Source organism: Carassius auratus, unplaced genomic scaffold (genome assembly GCF_003368295.1).
Source record: "Carassius auratus strain Wakin unplaced genomic scaffold, ASM336829v1 scaf_tig00043543, whole genome shotgun sequence".
Lineage (NCBI taxonomy): Eukaryota > Metazoa > Chordata > Actinopteri > Cypriniformes > Cyprinidae > Carassius > Carassius auratus.
The window spans coordinates 1-16,149 of record NW_020526779.1 but is presented as its reverse complement, the minus strand read 5'-3'; the positions used below and the strand labels follow the sequence as shown (position 1 = coordinate 16,149).

At 33.8% G+C, this 16,149-nt stretch overlaps 2 protein-coding genes and 1 long non-coding RNA gene across 3 annotated transcripts; 2 read left to right on the top strand and 1 right to left on the bottom strand.

Moving 5' to 3' along the window:
- The first annotated feature begins 518 nt into the window (after window positions 1–518).
- Window positions 519–2,797, top strand: LOC113086596 (gap junction alpha-1 protein-like). Its single transcript, XM_026255462.1, has 2 exons — window positions 519–592; window positions 1,177–2,797. The coding sequence occupies exon 2, from the start codon at window positions 1,222–1,224 to the stop codon at window positions 2,284–2,286; it is 1,065 nt and encodes a 354-aa protein (XP_026111247.1). The 5' UTR covers window positions 519–592; window positions 1,177–1,221; the 3' UTR covers window positions 2,287–2,797.
- Window positions 2,798–6,473: 3,676 nt separating this feature from the next.
- Window positions 6,474–7,657, top strand: LOC113086591 (fatty acid-binding protein, brain-like). Its single transcript, XM_026255460.1, has 4 exons — window positions 6,474–6,616; window positions 6,797–6,969; window positions 7,185–7,286; window positions 7,394–7,657. Exons 1-4 carry the CDS (start codon window positions 6,544–6,546, stop codon window positions 7,442–7,444), a joined length of 399 nt encoding a protein of 132 aa, XP_026111245.1. The 5' UTR covers window positions 6,474–6,543; the 3' UTR covers window positions 7,445–7,657.
- Window positions 7,658–15,150: 7,493 nt separating this feature from the next.
- On the bottom strand, window positions 15,151–15,871 carry LOC113086590 (uncharacterized). The gene is made up of 3 exons (XR_003284929.1): window positions 15,718–15,871; window positions 15,514–15,561; window positions 15,151–15,171 (listed from the first exon to the last, which is right to left on the bottom strand). It is a non-coding gene; the product is annotated as an uncharacterized LOC113086590 (long non-coding RNA).
- Between the last annotated feature and the right edge of the window lie 278 nt (window positions 15,872–16,149).

Sequence of the window (16,149 nt, the reverse complement as noted above, 5' to 3'; positions counted from 1 at the left end):
TGTTTTGTTTTTTTTAAATTGCAAATGTGATTAGCATTTATATATTCTATAAATTACAGTGCTATATTAATTTAACTTTTTAAAAATTCATAAAATTGTTATATAAATTGACAATGTAAATGCAGTGTTTACATGGATTTACTAATTACTTAAACTTATTTTACAAAACGTAACTGAAGAACTGATCTGACCAGAATGTTTCATTCGTTCGTTCCAAGAGAATCTTTCGAATCTACTGTCGTCATGGAGACAGATGAGCTGGAACATTCCCCAGTGTTGTGAAGGCCGGTTTGCGTCTGTGGCATGCTACAGCAGATGGCGGTATTTCACACTTTCACTGCACTCCCTCGTTCCAAGACATTTCCTCCCAAAAAATATAACGGAGATGGAGAAGTTCTGGAAGTCCATAAGTTTGAGTCAGCGGACGTTTAACTTTCCTCCTTCTGACTAAGTCCCTTCGACGGATGGGAGATAAGGAAACTTTCGCCCTAAGAAAACTCATTTTATAGCGAAACTTGCTTTTTTGTCATTGAAATGTTACAAATAGTTATCGTAATTGTCAAGAAGTTTGGCAGTTTTAACGACTTTCCAGGTAAGAAACATACTATAGGCCTACAACATAGCATTTAGTCAACATGTATTGGAAATATGATAAAACTTAAAAGTTGGTATGATATAAACTGCATAGGCCTCTATTTGTGTATTTATGCATGTTGTTTTTATGAAATAACGTCATTTATTTCGTTTGTTTAAAGTCTGGATCTGGATAGTATATAGTTTAAAAATATTTTAGTAAGCTAGATTAAATCTGATAAAGGATAGCCTCAGAAGTTTGTTTTCCAGAAATACTGTGTTTTGTGATTAAAAAATGCATGTATATACATATTTAAAAAATATGTTGTCCTTTAGTACTTGAGTTTTAGCCTATTTACGTGTTGTTCTGAATTTTATAAAAGTTTTTTAAATATATTTTTTAAATATATATTGAAAAGTCAGAAATCCCTAAAGCATTCATTCAGAGCGGGGACTGACCCAGGAACATTTCTGAAGAAGTGCCAAGGACTTATGTTATTGTATTTGACAGTAATATGGAGAGCGAGGAGACAGCTTGGATGTGTTTAACACTGGGGGTTCATCTGTGTTTATAATACTCACTGAATTTATTCTCTGTGTCAGCTTGAAGGTTGGTTATCTCCTGTCTAATCCAGAACATCTTTCATCATGGGTGACTGGAGCGCGCTGGGGAAACTTCTTGACAAGGTCCAGGCGTACTCCACGGCAGGAGGCAAAGTCTGGCTCTCCGTCCTCTTCATCTTCCGGATCCTGGTGTTGGGGACGGCAGTGGAGTCCGCCTGGGGAGACGAGCAGTCGGCATTCAAGTGCAACACGCTGCAGCCCGGCTGCGAGAACGTGTGCTACGACAAGTCTTTCCCCATCTCCCATGTGCGCTTCTGGGTGTTGCAGATCATATTTGTGTCCATGCCGACCCTCCTGTACCTCAGCCACATCGTGTTCCTTATGCAAAAGGAGGAGAAATTAAATAAAAAGGAGGAAAAATTAAAAGACATCCAGAGCAAAGGAGGAGATGTGGATGTGCTGTTGAGGAAAATTGAAATGAAAAAGTTCAAGTACGGCCTGGAAGATCACGGGAAGATCAAAATGAGAGGAGGGATATTTTACACATATGTAGTGAGCATCGTGTTAAAGTCAATATTTGAAGTTGTTTTCCTGTTGATTCAGTGGCACCTTTATGGATTCAAGCTGTCAACTGTTTATACGTGTCAAAGGTTCCCTTGTCCACATAAAGTAGACTGCTTTTTGTCTCGTCCCACCGAGAAGACGGTTTTCATCATCTTTATGTTGGTCGTTTCACTGGTCTCTCTGGCCCTCAATGTCTTTGAGTTTTTTTATGTGATTTTCAAGAGGATGAAGGATCGATTCAAAGAGTCAGAGAGAAACTTTGAAAGCGCCTGTAATATCAAGGCCTGCCCAAGGAACCCGTCCAGATATGGGTATTACAACGACTGCTCAGCACCCCTCCCTAATTTGGGCTATAACCTAGATATGGGCGATAAATCCAACTCCTCTGACAATTACGACAAGCAGGCTAATGAGCAGAACTGGACTAATTACAGTACAGAACAGAACCAGCTGGGTCATACTCGGCGTTTTCCATATCCCGAGAAAGTGACTCTGGGGAAGGATCTTCTGCTGCTCAAAGAGCTTGAACCTCGACCCAGTAGTCGAGCGAGCAGTCGGGCCCGGCCAGATGATCTTGACATCTAGCAGAAGCCTCAAACACAGGTCCCATGGACAATTTCTAGCTTTTACAAGCCATGAACATAAAAAATAAATAATAATAAAACAAAAAACACTGTGAAAAGGACACTGTCACTGACATCCAAAGAGTAATATTTTAACATTTATATTTATTTTAAGAGTTTTTGCTATTGTCACTCAAGCCAAACTGTTTTTTTTTATGTAAACTGTATTTGCGCTGTGATTGTAAGAATTTAAATAATTTCATAGGTTTACTCTAAAATAAACATTTAATACAGTAAGTATATGGGTAGTTGGTGCATATGTGTCCATATGTTTTCTTTACAAGTTTTTAAGTAAAAAATTATAACCAAAATTGTATGTCTTAAGTCGTGTAACAGGTTGCAAATTCTTTTAGAATTTTCCACTATTTTAAGCACTATTTTGCCTCACTTCACTACACAAGTTTTAAATGCTGCAAATATTCCATAGCCTGTCTAATTTATGAGGTCATAGATAATAATTATAAGTAGAAGTATTAATACTCCAGTATAAGTAATACTTTTAATATATATATATATATATATATATATATATATATATATATATATACAAATATTAGAATTTGAATTGTTAAAGCTAAAACAAAAAACATGTTTAAATACATTTTGTCAACTGAAATAAAATAAGTTATTTTAGTACTTGATGTACTGAAAGAACTAAAATAGAAAAAAAACTTTAAAATAAAAATGGAAAATACACAAATAAAAACAAATTCTATAATAATTAGAAAAACTTTAATTGTGAATAATAATAAAAAAACACTTAAAATAAATAAAAATACAAATAAAAAAAATGTCAACTTCCAAAAAGTATTTAATGTCATCTACCCATATGAATTTTAAATACAGCATATATTTTATATTTTTCAGGGCGAAAAAAGTGAAATCAAGTAATATGTGCAATGTTCTACAGCACATGTAAATCTATTCACTTTAACTCTACTGGAATAAATTAAGATCATTCATTCAACTCCAGCAGGAACTTAACACAAACATTCTTTTTTCCATTCTTCTTTTCCAGCAGCATTTTTCCATTGTGGGATGTTAGCCAGATCATATAAATGGAGCACTGTTTTCTGGAATCTTTACAGTAACTGTACATGTTTTCTGCTCTGGGCCAGTAAAGCCCAATGTCAACCCACCTGACTGCTTATCAGAGCTAAGTGTAAAGTGTTGACATAAATGTTGGTTAACATATTCACATAATTCACAAGTGGCTAATTGACTCCCTCTGATTGACAAATGAAAGCCCTAAAACTAGTCTGAAATTAAAACAAGTTAACTAGATTCAACTTTTTCCTCTATTCTCAGAGTTTCCTATTTATTCAAAGGGCTAAATGAAAACACATGCTTTCACTCAAGTCTGCCAGCCACATGTGGCTGAGCAAAAAGGCAAAAAACCCTGTGAACTGTGAATGTACATTTATACTCTGAAAGGTATTACTAAAATCTGGGCTATGCATCAAGGACATGGTGCAGTTAGGTAGCATACAAGGAATTAAAGTAAATATTTGCTGTTTACTATTGTGTAAAAACATTGCATATTATCAAAAGCAGATTAGATGCATTACATTATTTAATGATGTAAAACTGTTGGCATTTCTTGTGTTCCTCATGTGGATGATCAAATGTGACCTAAAGAAATGTGCCCCTGTGAATGTGACTGTTCTTCAGTCATGAAATTAGACTTTGAAGGAGGTTTAATAACTCAGTAAAACATTAGCTTGCCTTAAGCGGTATAGCCTGGATGAACCCATTCCACCAAAAGTAGAGCTCTTCAAAAGTGTTAAGCATAATTGTTCTACATTGTTTATTGACAACTTGAACCTGACAAATGCGTCATCAGTCATTCTGGTTTATGTTATTCTGGTTATGATATTCAGATTATCTGTCTATCTCTATTTATCTATCAATCCGTTCATCCGTCTGTCTGTCTATCCATCTATCTACATTCATCCATCATCTATTTATTCATCTGTCTGTATCTATCTGTCTATCGATCGATCGATCTATCTATCTGGCTGGCTAGCAACACAGTAATGCACCTACACAAGGCATAAATTTAAACCTAAAAATAATCCATGTTTTAAAATTTTGGAAGGCCTAAATGTTCTTCAAATGTCAAATTGCTTCCAGTGAAATTGTCTTGAGAAACTTTAAAACTGATTTTTGTTTTAAGTTCCATTTTAGGTTCAAAATAGTACACAAATAAAAGGTAAGAGCAGCCAAGCTCATCTTTGCTTGGCCCAGTGTAAGTTTTGAGGCGGCTGGACATACCTTTCAGCCTGCGAGTTTATTTAAAAACAGCAGGGTTTAGTTCTGTTAGTTCAGAACGTTCTGCCATACTGATTACATTATAGTGTACCATAGTATAAATTTTGCGGTGTCTAATTGTGTGTGACTTTATGGAATAGCACATGTTTGGTATCCTACCTTAATACATAGCAGGACCATAAACTGTCTAAAAATAAACGTTTTGTTCTCATTGCTGTGGGGGTTCGTTTTTGAAGTAACAGGCTACATAAAGGCTTTGTAGAAACAGCATGTGTTGGTCTATTAGGCGAATTTAACATAGGTTTAACATCAATCATTTTTAATTACATGAAATATTCTCAATACACCCAAAAGCTCCATGGATACATTCAGGCCTCCTCCTTGGCGATGTAGGGCGTTTGGACAAACAAGGGAGTGGTTATTATAGGCCTTATGGTTTGTGGTGATACTTACTGAGGTTTATTCAACAGTACGGACTGAAGTCAGCCCCACATTAAGCAGCATCATGTGATTTCCTCCAGCATTTTAAGCTGCTTTAAAAGTTTTGAGATACTTTTGAGGGTGAACGTATCTTCTGTATTGTAGGAATTAACTGTGAAGAGACTCCAGTTGTTGGGAAACAATGGCAAAGAGCATAGCTAAAGCTTTCTTACGCTTGAGTTTCATCAATCAAATGGCAAACAAATGGAGAAAACACGATGAGTTTCACAGCTGGCAACTTTTCACCTAACAAAGCTCATGGTTTAACTGTTTTGGGCTGTTGGCTATTTTCCCCCTCAAAATGAGAGTCCAGTGACGCAATGAATAGAAGAAACCTTTAATTTCAGATATTATAAAATATCCGAAGAAAATATAAAAATATCTGGGACCTGTGAGAAGATTTTTCAGACTTTATTTCCACTAAAACAAAAGACAAGATACCAGTTAGGAACTACATAAAGAATATTTGAACTTAAATAATTTTGTGAACTACCCCTTTAACCATGTTTTATTTCATTCATAAGGAGCATTGGATAATGGATATGACACTGCAGTGACTAACAACGTGCCAGTAATGTCTGCGAAAGTGTAATAATGAATTCCATGGATTTTCTGAGGTAAACTGCAATCGCATGTGCACAATGGAACACGCCTGCCATCTAGCGGCCGAATTTAAGAAGTGCGAATCATTCCGCACAAATGACGGGGACTGTACATGGAAGTTACCACGCAACTTCATCAAATGGACGGGACTTCTGATTGGTCGGGCACAATGAATTGAAATAATATTTCGATCAAATGTTTTGTATAATTACAAAACAGTTTATTTCAGCTTTTACAATGCTGTGCAATTTATTAATACGAAGAGGACCATCTTATTCTATAGTCATCTAAAACGTACATGTCTGTACTACTGTTCATGTCTGTGCTTTAGAGTGAGTTGAATGGATTTATATCTGATCATTATTTTCTTTGTGCATCAATGAAAACCGCTGCAAATGCAAATGCATTTCTCTAAAATAAATGATTAAATCTACTCGAGAGAGAGAGAGAGAGAGGAAGAGAGAGATGCAACGCTTTGAAATAGTAGCTAGCCTGTTTTTTTTACACAGACCTGAAACTGCATGAACATTTTACTTATCGCTTTTTCTTCTTCTTCTTTTACTGTGGAATGTTAGAAATATAAATTTAAAATAAAAAGTTGTTCAATTGTTCAATCGCAAAGTCCCAGACCTATTATTGGATTATACTATTGAAATTACAGTGTCACTTCTCGCCATGTATTTGAACAAATCACAGCTTCAGTTGATACAAAATCCATCCAATCAGTAGGTCTTCCCCTAAAGCCCCGCCTCCTTGACAGTATTAATTAGTTTGGGCTTTGCTGTCCCAAACCCTGAAGAGACTGTGAGCTCAGTGACTGTACAAGGACAACTGTGTGTTTGATCACTGCATTTAAACTCTCAATATGGTTGATGCATTCTGTGCAACTTGGAAACTGGTTGACAGCCAGAATTTTGATGAATACATGAAAGCACTGGGTAAGTAAAAATAAGATATTATTTCGCAGAAAGACAGAATTTCTCTTAACACATTGCACATGCAAGGTGCAATTGTACAGTCTAGTGTGTTTGAGTGCATGATATTGTCTGTATAGTTTATATAATGTTATTAATATTTTTGTTCTGTTTTATTTTTTATTTTTGTTTTTTCCCCTACAGGTGTTGGTTTTGCCACTAGGCAAGTAGGCAATGTTACCAAACCCACAATTGTCATAAGTCATGAGGATGACAAAGTTGTCATAAAGACGCTGAGCACCTTCAAAAACACTGAAATTTCTTTTAAACTGGGAGAGGAGTTTGACGAAACCACAGCAGATGACAGACATGTAAAGGTTTGTGTTTTGATTTAGCTTTTTTCTTCATTCACTGATGCACGAGTGTCCACAATATATCTAAAATTAGTTTTACAATACCAATCTAAAGCACTTTTCTTCAGGCTAGGTCTCTTTATACCTTGCATGAATTTGATCATATTATGATATAATTTTAGTTTATATCATGCACAATGATAAAACACTACTAAATGCATTTTTTCATCTCATTATAGTCCACTGTAACCTTGGAAGGGGACAATCTTGTCCATGTTCAGAGGTGGGACGGCAAGGAGACTAAGTTTGTTAGAGAAATCAAAGATGATAAAATGGTTATGGTAAGGAGGATTTTTAATATTAATTTAGAATTTTAAGTCAAATTTTAATCAGTGTCATGGATATTTAATGTTCCTAAATTTTCTCTCCTCATCTTTGCTGTTTCCAGACCTTGACCTTTGAGGATGTGCAGGCTGTCCGCACATATGAAAAGGAATAATGTCCAACTAATGGACACTTCAGTGTTACCCTGGCAACTTGACAATATTACAAGGGAATTTTTACATTGTGTTCTCAACTGAGTTTTCCCCTTTTTAAGACGCGAGACATTTTTTGTAAGACCTTTTATATAAAATGCATATCGTGAAGTTTTTGTGAACATTGCCGAATGTCTTTAATGTTAGTGGATTTATAATTGAGGCCTGGCGTTGTGTCAAATTGGATGAAATAAACACTTGTTTAAAAACTAACTCTTCGTTTCTTCCTGTTTTGTGCGAACACTTTAGTTCTCTCATTAGTTTAATATTGAAGGAAATTTCCATATTTGTAATATTTGTCACTCGAACAAGACAATAGCGGTTTATCACAAATACACAATTTTCGGAAACAGAAATGAGAAATGCAAACTGAGGGCTTTACAACATTTATTTTTATTTAAATTTCACAGACAAAATTTAAAACAATATAAAAATACATACATTAAGTTAATTTGTCATTTAACTTAAAATTACATTACAACAAAAAGTGCATATAGAATAAAAAAAGGCATAAGTGAACAATGCATAGTTTTCTTGCAATGTTTCTAATAGAAGACTTTATTACTCTTTAGTAAATGATATAATTTCATCCAGTGTTAAGGAATATATTAAAATGGTTAATGAATATTTCTGAGATGTTAAATGTTTGATTTTTTAATTGATGAGAATTTTGCACACTAGTTAATATAATGAAACAAATAATTGAATACAAATAATTTATCAGCATCATCCATCATTGTCAATTTAGCATTATGTTGTGAGATCATATACTTGATTTTATGCAATAAACCCATATGAAACTTTAAAAATAAATAATGTGTTAATAGATTTTTTTTGTTTGTTTTATAAGCACATGGTAGATTTGGGATTACATACAATTTAGATTCATTACACATAATCCAGTCGGATTATGAATTGTATCCTTAAATACTGGGATGATGACCATAAGGTATTAATTATCAGCCATTTCTGTGCTTTAGATGGTAATTAGATTTAGACTTTGAGAATCAACACTTGGCCGCCTTAATCCACCGAACGGATGGCCAGCACTCTTGAGTCATATCTGAGAGGACTGAACTTAATTTATCACTATAATGAACTACTTCACTATGCTAGCATTAAAAGGCATCCACTTCAGACTGAAAACTCAACGACTTGCACAGTTGTGTATCATGAGAAAAAAAGGCTGTCTGAAGGCCTGAATGACTGTTTGTTTGACTTCTGGAGCAGTTTGAACACAAGCGACAATCTATTTAAAAGACTCTTTAGCGAGGGCCAGAGATATCTGCATTTGGATCGAAAATGCCAGTCTGGGAGAAGAACAGTCCTCAGTTTGTTTAATATAATGCTGGGACGAATGATTGTGCACCCTCATGAAAATGTCCTTTAGTAACCCCTCCATAACTCGAACCTTCCAGGAGGGGACACTTTGCCACTGGGGCTAAATTAATCCTATAATCCGTGTTATCTTTACATAGGAGTATCATTCGATCAATCTGACCAACAGATGCTTTATAGCCTATAGCATGATGTTACCATGATACAACCACTTTGTATGTTATATATATACACTTCATAGTCGAAAGTTCTGAATAATTAAACATTTTTATGTTTTTGCTTTAAAAAAATACAGTAAAAACAGTACTATTGTGAAATATTATAATGTAAAAGTACTGTTTTTTTTTAATTATTTGAATATACTTGAACCTGTGATGCAAAGGTGAATTACGCACTCCAGTGTTATATGATTTGTCAAATATCATTCTTATATGATGAATTGGTCATCCGTTATTTTTGGTGCTCAATTATTAATAATGGTTATTATTATCATCAGTGTTTCGCTGGTTAATATTTTTTTGGAAAGCTTGATACATCTTTTCAGGATTCTTTGATGAATAGAAAGTTCAAAAAGACAGTATTTATTTGAAAAATAAATATTTTGTAATAAATATTGACTTTACAGTCAAAAAAAAAAAAAAAAAGTAAAAGAGGTAAAAATTATTTTTAAGACTGATGGGAACCAAATCAAAAAATGTAAATGATATCTTAAGAACCATTTGACCTTCACAGAAATAACTTATCTATTATAATATTTTTTGACTGTACTTTGATAAAATAAATCCGCCTTGGTGAGCATAAGAAACTTTATTATTTTTTTATCTTAATTATTCAACTTTTAAGAACTAGTGTAATTAAAAAGTTTAACAGCAGTCCAGTTAATTGAGAAGTTTCAGGGCAAAACAGCACAAAATGAACTGTCACTTAACATCATGAACTGTAACAGTCTGGTTTGCCTCCTGAAAATGGCTACTATTGCTCAAAATAATATTTCAGTGTGTTCTATATTGTATAGTGTCAGTTTAGTGTGACCCAGGACTGTCACGATGGCTTCAGTCTAACAGCAGATTGTGAATGAACTGTTTCTCTCACAAAAGCGTCGTAATTGGAGTGGAAAGTAATCAGGCTTTGTTCTCTGCATTCACTGCTGATCTAAAAGCATGAAACTTATGAGCAAATTTCCAAGACAAACATGGAGGCAAGCTATAAAATATAGCTGAGATGAGAACCAGTTTTGCTTTTGCTTTTTCTTCAGGACCCAGTTTAAAAAGTAATAACCTTCATCAAACCCGTGACCCTTTTTGGATGCAGCTGTGTTGCATTTTCTATTATCTTGCATAGTTTGGAACCTTTTTATCAAGGTTCACCAAAACTCTTCATATACTGTCTGTAGTCTATCAATTTGCGTTCAGATGTCATATAGAACTTGTTTGGACTTGTTTGCCAGCACTGAAGGATATGGGAGGTTTCTTTTCTTTTTTTTTTCATTTAAGCTTGATAAGCCTATTTATTTTTGCTATACTAACTTAATATAATTAGTGTTGGATTCAGTGACTCTTTCTGCAGGTTAGTCACCTACCAGTAGGTGGCGGTAAGTGAGTTAAGTCTTTATGAGTTAGTCATCAAACAATTCATTCAAAAACTCTGATTCATTCATTCATGCATTCATTCATTCATTAAAAAAAAACATTTATAGTGCATCTAAATGAATGAATCGTTGAATCATTCATTCATCCAAAGCATTAAAACATAAGAAATCACTTGTTGTTTCTCGCAATACGATGTTGTCCTAAGTAAAAAATAATTTCTAAGAAATTTTTGAGAACATTATTAAAGACCATATGACTATGAATTAATATTCTGTTAATGTTTCTTGAAGGACATTTGTTCATAACTTTTGTCAAGAACCTTGCCATCACATTAGCCAAAGTTCTGTGAACATTCTCTTTTAGCTGAGATGCACATTTGTTTGCAAAACTTGAAAAACATTAGCATTTACTCACGAAAGCACTGTATTCAGTTTAGTCAGTGATTCCTCTGCATTTAGATTTTGGAAGACAGTTAGTTACTTAGTTCAGGAACAGAATTCTAAAACCTGTAAGGAAAGCTTTCATTTCTTCTTTTAGATCACCACAGGTGTTTCCAAAAGTGCCAAGACTACCGTGCAGACTAATTTAGTGTAAAAAATGACTCGGCAAGAGAGAAAAAAAAAGAGAGAGGATATGGGGGGTCTATTCAGCCCCTCAGTCTATGTCAAGTCTCTGTAACCATTTGTCAGGAAGCATGAATGCTTGCCTTCATCTTCTCCCTTTTTTTCTTCTTTAGGCCAACCACATTTCAGCTTTAAGCTGATTTTGCTTCTCTTCTTTGTGGGCCAGGAGTAGTCTGTTCTTCTGTGGGCCAATAGCCTGTAAGTGTAGGAGTGACATCACCGCCAGATTATGCTCTTGCCAAGTGTCATGAAAGAAACTCTCCCCGTTGTTCCCCAATGAAAAGAAAAGAGGCAAACAGCCTCTGGGAAACCCTGACACTCCTCTTTGCCTCCCATGGGAACACAGAAGAGAAATATTTCAGTTGACAATGCACTGATCGTAATCAGGCATCGTTCCAGGACCGGACCACGGTTCACTCTGGGACTGCTTTAAATTTTAGGCCAGTTTTGTTGCATAATAGCTAGTTATGTTTAGTGCGAGAGAGTGATTCAAACTAATGTGTCTTCAATTGGTGTCAGTTTCACATTTTCAGTCATGGAGAGATGTCTGTGTAAACTAAGCTCAAACATCATTTCATGACTGAAAATCAACAGCTGTATTATAGTCGTATTGTTTTTCTTTCAGAATTAATTCCCAATTTCTGCCTAAAATCAATGCTATATGAAAATATTGGTAACACTTTAGAATAGGTAACACTTGTTAACTATTAACTATGACATTTCTCTCAATAAATTCTTTATTTGCTTATTAATAGTAAGTAGTTGTTAGGTTTAGGTATTGGGTAAGATTAGGGATGTAGAATAAGGTCAAGAAGAATAAGGCATTAATATTTTCCTAATTAGCATTAATACCTGGCTAATATTATAGTAATATGCATGCTAATAAGTAACTAATAGGTGTTACCTATTCTAAAGTGTTATCAAAATGTTTTAAAACAATTAATAATTCAATATATACACACACTACAATATATATGTAAACTTATGTTAAAAAATATCTAACATGCAATAAGGGTAATTTAGAGTAGGCTCAGTTAGGAATAGTCTCTGTTGGCACGAGTTTTTTGGGATGCTTGAATAGCATTCTGGCAGAAACCTTGAACAGCACAAAGCAAGGGTCTGCATACCAATGCAGTTAACACTCAGCACTATGGCAACTTTTTGTAGTATTGTAAGAGTGATAGATTAAATAAGTATAAAAAAAGTCCATAATCTTTTTTTATTTCTCCCAATGTTATTTTAATTTGGTATTTAGATGTAATTGTTTAATTTTACATTTAATTAATTTAAATGTAGTTTTTGACAAAACTTTCTAGTAATATTGTTAAAGATAGTTTTATATGAAAACACTTTTAGAATGTTATTTCATTAATTTATCTAACAAAACATTTGTATGTTAACTTGCTTTTTCACAACAATTACACCAGAAAAGTTACACGAGAGCATATTGCGGTAATGCCACCTACTGGTGACAGTGGATGTTGACATAATGCCTGAGTGATACTGAATAATGATATATTTCTTCAAGAAGACCTGACCAAAAAAAAAAAAAAATAATAATAATAATAAATAATAATAATAATAAAATATTTGGGAAAAAAGTAACAAAAGAGCCCCCAAACAACTGTGATTAATTGCAAACATTTATTTATTCTAAAAACTTAAATCAGACCTTCAGCTGAATTCTGTATAACAGTTACAATTAGCATTTACAGTTGCATACAGGCTTTTTTTTTTTTTTGACTGGAGACCATACTGCTGATTCTGTTGAGAGCTTTATTAATATGATTTCAGTTTATGGCTATAAATTGTACAGAAAATGTTTTCAATATGACCACAAACCATGCAAAAAAAAAAAAAAAGAAAAAAAAGAAAAAGGGGAATGCAATATTGCATTATACCTTACAGATATTATATAATTTCATTTACAAAAACAAAATTAAATATGGTCTGGTTTAGACACACACACACACACACACACACACACACACACACACACACACACAAACATGCAAACATCATGCAAAACTATTATCTTTGAGAAACATTTTTCAAATATGACCTGTAAATTAGATTTAAAATAACAATACATATCTCAAAGAACTATATGAACTATTGAAAATTGCTGTTATTCATTGCTTCACAGTTTGCATGAGAACACACCAACAATCTCAATGGTTACAGTAATTTGTTGTTGTTGTTGTTGTTGTTTAAGTCCAAAAAAGACTATTACTGTTACAAGTGAGCATTTGCTATAATAATGCATTTACAGTTGACTTTACATTCCTCTTATTCCAAGACATACCCTGACCGGATATCTACATTTCTTAAAAATGTCCAGGTTTTGCTCTCTACAGTCCTCAGACATTATGTGTACATGTATTTGCATTACTTTCACTGTTCTCTCTAGATCCCACCTTCTTGTAGTCCACAGTTGGTTGATGAAGCACCATGCCAGCACACATGGTAAAACTACTTTACAGTCATAAACTTTCAGCAAGTCCAAAAAGATAGTCAAAACCCAGACATTTTAGGCAATTTAAGAAATCCTGGCCAGGACATGTCTGGGAAAAAACAGAGCGTACGGTAAGTTACTTAACATCAGAGGTAAAAAGCTCTTTGTACAGACATGAGTTTATGCTCTATGGAGCCACATGCTGAACTCTGAAAAGAAATATCTCCAGCGCGGCCCACTGGCACATTCGTTTAATAGTGTGTCTCACTAGTAGTACACACCATTAAACACTCAATATCATTAAATCAAGTAATGGAGTAATGAGCCTTGGGAGCCACCAGGGCAGTGTTGAAAAAACACTGTGGTTGCATGCAATCCATTTCATCTGGCACACAATTTTATCCCATAATGATATATGTATATATTCTGGATGAGTATAATATCCAATAGACATTTTTTGTTACACAATTCAGAATGTTGTAACAAATTGGCTCTTCTCTATTAGGAAGGTCTATCCATGTAATATTTGCAAAAACACATCCACATTTTTACAGACATTAAATAAACTATTAATGTTATGCAGAGAAAAGTAGTGTTTGCAATGTGATATACTAGAACAACGTATTTGCCTTGATGTTTACTGCTTTTTTCTTGGATTAAGCACAACAGTTTATCTTAATTTTGTTATGCAATATCCAGTGTGTTCATTTATAGAGAGCACTGAACAAAACATATTTGTTTCCTCTGTGAAGTATAGATTTTTAAAACGCTTTAAAAAGTTTGTTATTAGATAAAGTGTATGGAAAACTAAAAAAGAGAGAGGAATAAAACAAAACAAAGCAAATAAAAAAAATAAATAAAATAACAAAATGAAGTATACATTCAGAGGAACTGAGCTTACTGTCCAAAGCCCTTGTTTCTCAGTGCAGTTGTTACTTCTGTAAACAGTTTAGTAAACGCTATCACTAAGAAAGGATATATGAAATAGTTTACATAATTCTTGCTCCATTTTCCTCCCTTCCAGTTGTACAAACAGTGAACAACTTTCAAACCGCATTCTGACAGAAACACACAGTGGAATGCTTAGAATTAGCACCCCATCAAAATGGGTAGTATATATATATATATATATATATATATATATATATATTATTATATATCTTAATATTATTCTTCTTGGACATATATATTGATCATAAAGTAGAAGGGTCCATTAGGATAAAAATCCGGAAGATGGCCTTAAGATAATATAATAAACAGTTGCAATATAGGCAAACTCTGTTGTTAAAATGACAAAGAATCTGTAAATTTTCTTAAGTAACTTCAATCTCTTTCACATTTCTTGGTCATTGCAGGGTAAATGCTGTAAGCAATCTGGGAAGCGCTCCACTGCATCAAAGCAGCAGATTCCTCAGCGTTCAGAGGTCCGTCTCACTGGCTTTGCCATGATGTTTAATATGGACTCACCCCAGCGGTGGTGAAAAGGGGATGAAAGGATACTGAGTATCATCCTCATCCACAAAGAAACACTGGAAGTAGGGAACGTCCTCTGTAGGGAAAAAGACATTAGAGATCATGTAGAGACATTTAGAGGTCAGATAAAGATTCATCATGATATAAATCCCACATTGGACAAAAACTCACCCTCCCCATCGCTGGATATCCTTTGGAGACATGAGGTTCTTCTTAAAAAAAAAAGGGAAATACATATTTCTTTAATCAATCTTAATCAAATTATTTTACAGTACACTATAAGAAAACTGAAATGACAACTAAAACCATTAAAAACATTTTTAGTTAAAATAAAAGAAACCAGGTGTAATCAAATGTAAAAAACTGCATTCATTTTCATTTCAAGATAAAACCCGAAAATAACTAAAACTGAAATACATATTTATAAATATACGTTTTATTTCAGTGTTCATATATTTTATATACAATATACATATACATTACATATAACTTTACATATACATATACATATACACACACACACACACACACACACACACACATAAATATCTTACCTTTTACTTCCTTGCCCACAACAGCCTCCTTCTCAGCTGGCTCGACTACTGATAACAGAACATTCACAAACATCAGTTTACATGTTATGTATTTAGTGTATGTTCCCCACAATCAGAATAAATGGGATGCACTAATACCTAAACAGTTTTCACAAATTTATAACTATTACATTTATAAGATAGAATCAAATAAGTAAAGTTTACCTTTTTGTTTGACTTGCTCAGGTTCTAAAACAAAACAAATAGCTGTAGCTGTATTAAAAAGAATCTTAAAAATTCTGAAGCACGCTCATGCTTTTGTTTTTGCCGTGAAGGGCTGGCAAATAGATTTCCTGTTAGTTATGTGCTGGATTGCTCTGATTTTCTCCCTCATATAGTGTGATTAATATTTTTAATATTTCTCTTAAGGCATATCAGATTACAGATCATGTCTACACATGCATTTTTAGCAAGTGCTATCTGTAGATGAAAAGATTCTATACTATTATGAGTCAACTATTATATACTAGTCAGACATCATATGATCAACCATAATGTCAAGCCTGTTGATGAATATACAAAATAATCAGTATTCTTGGATGTACAAATATAGAATTTGCTGAAATGAAGAATGATATTAAAAGTGTGTGTTAGTAA